General features: G+C 50.3%; 1 protein-coding gene and 1 long non-coding RNA gene across 2 annotated transcripts in view; both read left to right on the top strand.

Annotated features, from left to right (window-relative positions):
* LOC115306006 overlaps positions 1-4566 on the top strand; it is a 39127-nt gene extending 34561 nt beyond the window's left edge. The window contains exons 3-4 of the long non-coding RNA XR_003915127.1: positions 1541-1631; positions 4339-4566. This is a non-coding gene — a long non-coding RNA (uncharacterized LOC115306006). The remainder of the gene's footprint in view (positions 1-1540; positions 1632-4338) is intronic.
* Positions 4567-4862: 296 nt separating this feature from the next.
* The window catches only part of LOC115306004 (interferon-induced transmembrane protein 3-like), a 1511-nt gene continuing 831 nt past the window's right edge, over positions 4863-5542 (top strand). The window contains exon 1 of the mRNA XM_029956157.1: positions 4863-5207. Coding sequence (XP_029812017.1) covers positions 5022-5207 — 186 coding nt within the window. The 5' untranslated portion in view covers positions 4863-5021. The remainder of the gene's footprint in view (positions 5208-5542) is intronic.

The following is a 5542-nucleotide window of genomic DNA, read 5'->3' as shown; positions in this document are numbered from 1 at the left end:
AAATGAAGTACAATACAGAAGATCAAAACACATAATTTATCACTAAAAATACATCAGCGGGAGTCTTATTTTGCGTATATAGTGTAATATTAACTGAAGCTTATGACAAGGCTATTTTTCTTTAAAAGTTCAAACAATAGTCTGTGAGTAAGGTGCCTCTAACCAGGGAGGAAGTTTCAATCAGAAAATCTGCCCATTTACTGAAACCACAATTACCAAGTGGCATGAATAATAGAACTAACCCCAGTCTCTGATCCACTTAGGTCAAGCAGTCAAGCGCACACATTTTCAAGCAGGGGGAGCAGGGTCCCTATAGGTCACACAGCACTGCACCCGTCTCCCAGGACCTTTGTTCTTTTGTCCTGATCCTCAAATGGGGGGAGGGCCAACCGTTATCCAGGGTAGCGCCTTCCTAGACAAGGCTAGGGACTTTGCGATTACATATGCTCCCCCCGGAGGCTTTGCCGTCACAGTGGAATCACCTCCGCAGGCTTTTTGGCTGGATGAGCCCCAACAGCAAGTCTATAAATAAAGGCCCAAAACCTGGCGAGACAGGAGATAATAAGAAGGATAAGACAATGCCAGGCTGGACCAAGTAAGAAACTGCGTGAATCTTTCCCGTCCGCCGCTACCCTTCAGGGAGCCCTGGACCAGCCAGAGCGGGCGTCCGGCAAGTACGCCTTCCCACCAGCGGTGCAGAGGGCTCCCGTGCTCCACATCCTCCCCAACATCTGTCGTTGCCTGGGTTCATGTCGGCCGTTCTGACAGGTGTGAGGGGGTGTCTCGTCAAGGTTTCGATTTGTAGTTCCCTGATTCGGAGTGACGGTGAGCACGTTTTCATGTGTCTGTTGGCCATTTGTATGTTACCGTTGGAGAAATGCCTATTCAGATCCTCTACCCATTTCTTCACTGGATTATTTGTCTTTTGGGTGTGGAGTTTGATAAGTTTTTTATAGAGTTTGGTTACCAACCTTTTATCAGACAAGTCTGTAAGAGTTACCTTAAGAAGGAGACCGAGAGGCCATTTTGCTGTGGGTTGGAGAAAAACATGTGCACCGACAACCCCCACCCCTCACCTGCAGACCTGGAAGGTCCTGCGCCAGTTTGAAAACAGCCAATCATGAAGCTCCAGCTTCCCATCACCCTGACAGAGGAGGCGACCTATTCCATCCCACCACGTCCCTGAAATGCCCTTATTTGATAATCTGCCCTCCCAAGATCAAACTCAGAACCCCCTCACCCATAAAAACCCCGCCCCTCCCAAACCAGGCGTGACCTCCCCAACTCCCCACCCCCGGGGTCACGGAATCTCGCCGGAATCGCAGATCCCAATAAAGGCTTTCTTGGCTCCATAACTTGGTCTCTTTCTTTCCTCTCATCTCTGCCTCCATCTATTAAATCTTACAAAGTCATTTGCAAATATCTTCTCCCATTCTGTAGGCTGTCTTGTAGTTTTGTGACTTGTTCCCTTTGCTGAGCGGAAACTTTATCTTGAAGAAGTCCCAGTAGTTAATTTTTGGTTTTGTTTTCTTTGTCTCAGGAGACGTCTCTAGAAAGAAGCTGCAACAGCTGATGTCAGAGGCCGCTGCCTGTGCTCTCCTCCAGGAATTCACTGGTTTCCCATCTCACATGTAAGTCTTTAATTCATTTTGAGTTTATTTTCCACAAACCCAGTTTTAAATATTCAGTACCCACATTTTAAAAAGCAAAAGGGGCCACCTGGTCAGTCAGTTAAACGTCCAACTTGGGCTCAGGTCATGATCTCATGATTCATGAGTTCAGGCCCCACATCAGGCTCTGTGCTGACAGCTCAGAACCTGGAGCCTGCTTGGGATTCTGTGTCTCACTCACTCTCTGCCTCTTCCCTGCTCACACTCGTCTCTCTCTCTCAAAGATAAATAGAACATTTTTAAAAAGATAAAAAAAGCAAAAGGAAATGAGTGAGATATTTTTATATGTTTGTTTATTCTTGAGAGAGACAGAGACAGAGCGTGAGCAGGGGAGGGGAAGAGAGAGAGGGAGACACAGAATCCCAAGCAGACTCCAGGCTCCGAGCTGTCAGCACAGGGCCCGATGTGGGGCTCAAACTCACAAACCATGAGATCATGACCTGAGCCCAAGTTGGACGCTTAGCCAACTGAGCCACCCAGGTGCCCCTGAGTGAGATTTATTTTAATGATCTATTTTATGTGGACCAGTATATCCAAAATATTTCAACATATGGTTAATATAAAATGCTATCAATGAAATATAAACAAGTTGTTTCTCGGGGTGCCTGGGTGGCTCAGTCTGTTAAGTGTCCTACTTCGGCTCAGGTCATGATCTCATGGTCTGTGGGTTGGAGCCCTGTGTCAGGCTCTGTACTGACAGCTCAGAGCCAGGAGCCTGCTTCAGATTCTGTGTCTCCCTCTCTCTCTGCCCCTCCCCAACTCACTCTCTGTCTCTCTCTCTCTCAAAATAAAATAAAGACATAAAAAAAAAAAAGTTGTTTCTCACCAAAGCTTCAAAAGGACACGTGTTTTACACTTTCTGCAATTCTGCATTGGAACTCTCTCTGTCACCACAGTGAGGCCGTGGAGCACAGGCAGCCTGGAAACCTGCAGAGATGGTGGGAGCCAACCTAGGTGGGGGTACCAGCAGCAGGGCTGTGAGGACAAGCCGCCAAGCGTGGCTACACTAGAGGACAGGGAAGAGGCACTGGGGTGCTGGGAGCCGCACCAGCCTTGCTGGATGACACGGTCACAGTAAGGAGATGGCAGACGTGCACGGCTCCCGCCATGAGAGGCGGAAACTGGCATCTCCTTCTGCTACTCCTGCTCATGTGAAATTAAGTCTGTTGCTATTGATTAGGCCTCACAATGTTCCAAGTCAGACCAATATTCCCCACACTTATACCTCATGGGAAGCAGCATATTCCCACCTCTATAAAGAGGAATTTAAACAAAGCACTGCAGATGTTTGTCGAAAGGCTCTTCTAATGAGCCTCACAAACTTAAGGCATAGAAAATGAAGGGGGTTAAAGAACACAAGAGTTAGTATTCAACTTAAACTCATACACAAAGGCTGGCACATCTAGGGTGCCTATGGCGCTTACACCTTCAACATCAAAGAACCAGGTTGACACAGGTTTACTTACTAACCAGCATGAATACGTTCTTCCTCCTGTGAGCCAGACAGAATGCCTCCTAGCCTTGTTTATGCCTGAATCTTAGTGTTATTGATATAAACAAATGTGTTTGCTATCTGCTTCTCACTGAAAACATCCTGTTCTCTTCTTAGTTGTGAGATTTACTACTGGTTCAAACAAATGTGTATGTTATCTGCTTTTCACTGAGAATATCCTGTTACCTATGATGTGAAAGTTACCTCATTGTAATTAGGGTACTTCTGCAAAAATGCACCCTTTTCAAAGCATCTCATCGCTGAAAATTATTTGTAAAAATTCCACTTTTTGATGTCCTGTTAACACTTAAATCTATGATTAAAGACACAAAACCTGACAGGGCAGAGAGGTGCCTGGCAGGTGGCCAAGAAAGAAACTTGTGGGCTCTCTCATCTCTCTTTGTCCGACACCGTCTCTCTTTCAGGGGACCCTGGACCTGCTGGAGCTGGACTCCGGCACTGGGGGCCTTGGAAATTCCAGGGGAGACGGAGGACAGATCTGACCTGAGGCCACAGACAGCAGAGCAGGGGGACTGGTGGGTTACTGGCACTGAGTGAGAATCGGTGGGGGGGGGCAGGAGAAGAGGGGCGAGGGCTCCGTAGGCACAGTAGGCATTGTACCCGGTGTGGGGAGGGGACAGTGTGGCGGTCATTGCATCGGAATTACAGGAACTGCTTTACCTCAAGTACAACATTTCTCTTTCTCTGATGACCCCATCTTTCCGTGGGGGTGGACTGAGGCAGAAGAGGAAAGAGTGTAAGTCCAGGAAGGACCAGCAGTGGGGCAAGCACCTTTTGTGTGTGTTTTCTCCTCACCCTTCTGCTTTTATTGATTTATTTAAAAATTTTTTTGAGAGAGAGAAAGCAGGGGAGGCGGGGAGCAGAGAATGAGGGAGACACAGAATCTGAAGAAGGCTCCAGACTCCAAGCCGTCAACATAGAACCCGATGCGGGGCTTGAATTCACCAACCCTGAGATCGTGACCTGACCCAAAGTCGACGCTTAACTGACTGAGCCACCCAGGCACCCCATCCCCACCCTTCCCCTTAAGATCCTGGGCCTTAAATGCCATGATGGGGGGCAGGGGGGAGGGAGGAATGGTGGGCGCTCAGATATGCTGGCCCTGTGCTCCGAGCAGCTGCCAAAAGGCCTCCATCCTCCTGTCTCCCACCACAGCTGGCTCCTGGTTCCCAGGGACCCTTGGGAGATGCTGGAGGCTCCCTCCAGGACAGGCGACACACGCTGCTGGGTCCTGACCTGCAAGCAGCAAACACCCACCCCCCTCCCTGGAACATGGACTTCAGCACCAGGAAAGGTCAACAGAATCCAGAGAGGAAGCCTGTGCCCACTGAGGTGTGGGCTTCAGGCTTGGGGGGCTCTCTCTGGGGGCTGGAGTGTGGAGTCCGTCTGGGAGCCTGCAGCAGGCTTGGGGCTGGGGTCAGGGGTGGGAGGGGAGACTCACATCTGAGGAATAGTCCCAGGGGCCCACATAGGCCCTTGACTGAGGCGCGTAGGGGGTTGGAGACAGGATCTGGGCGGGGAGCCTGGGGCAGGAAGTCCCCCTGAGACCACAGCTCTTCCTCCCACCCCGTCCTGCTGTAACCTGACACCCCGCACTTGGTCACGCCTCCTAGTGCCCAGCCAAGTCACCCAGTTACAAAACACCGGGAAAAAAGAAACTTCTGAGAAAACAGAAGTGCCTAGTTGAGACAGGGAGAGGTGACCCTGATATTGGCCTGAACTCCAGCAGGGACCACCCACATCCGGGCCTCACCCCACTAAAGGACAAGGCTCTGGCATCCCAATAGCACTTCCTGGCCCTCTCCCCTGGTGTCCACAAAGCACCCTCCAACTTCAACATGATCAAGGAAGAGCATGATCTTTCTGGAATGGGGGCACCCCAAGGATCAGCTCCCATGACGACCACTGTGATTAACATCCAGCCAGAGATGAACGTGCCCGACTACATCGTCTGGTCCATGTTCAACACAGTCTACATGAACTGGTGCTGCCTGGGTATCGTGGCCTTTGCCTACTCCGTGAAGGTGGGTGTGGGTGGTGGGGTAATGGATTCTCCTAGAAAGTGCAGGTGAATCTGCGGAGGTCCGCCTGCCCGGAGGGCACCTGGAGTGTGAGGAGCCCGTGTGTGTGTGTGTGTGTGTGTGTGTGTGTGTGTGTGTGTGTGTGGCTTGTGTAACCATTCCCAGGGAGAGCACAGAGTGAGGCCTCATGGGCGAGCATGGGAATGGCAGGGTCAGCCTATGTCCCCACCATCCCCAAGAAGGTCTCCTTCCCAGAATAATTAGGGAAATTACGTCCTCCACACTCTGGATTCAGACCTCAAGTCTGGTCCAGAATGCACACAACGTACTCAAAGGCT

This window comes from Suricata suricatta, chromosome 11 (assembly GCF_006229205.1).
Source record: "Suricata suricatta isolate VVHF042 chromosome 11, meerkat_22Aug2017_6uvM2_HiC, whole genome shotgun sequence".
Taxonomy (NCBI): Eukaryota; Metazoa; Chordata; class Mammalia; order Carnivora; family Herpestidae; genus Suricata; species Suricata suricatta.
This window is presented reverse-complemented; position numbering and strand designations above follow the sequence as displayed.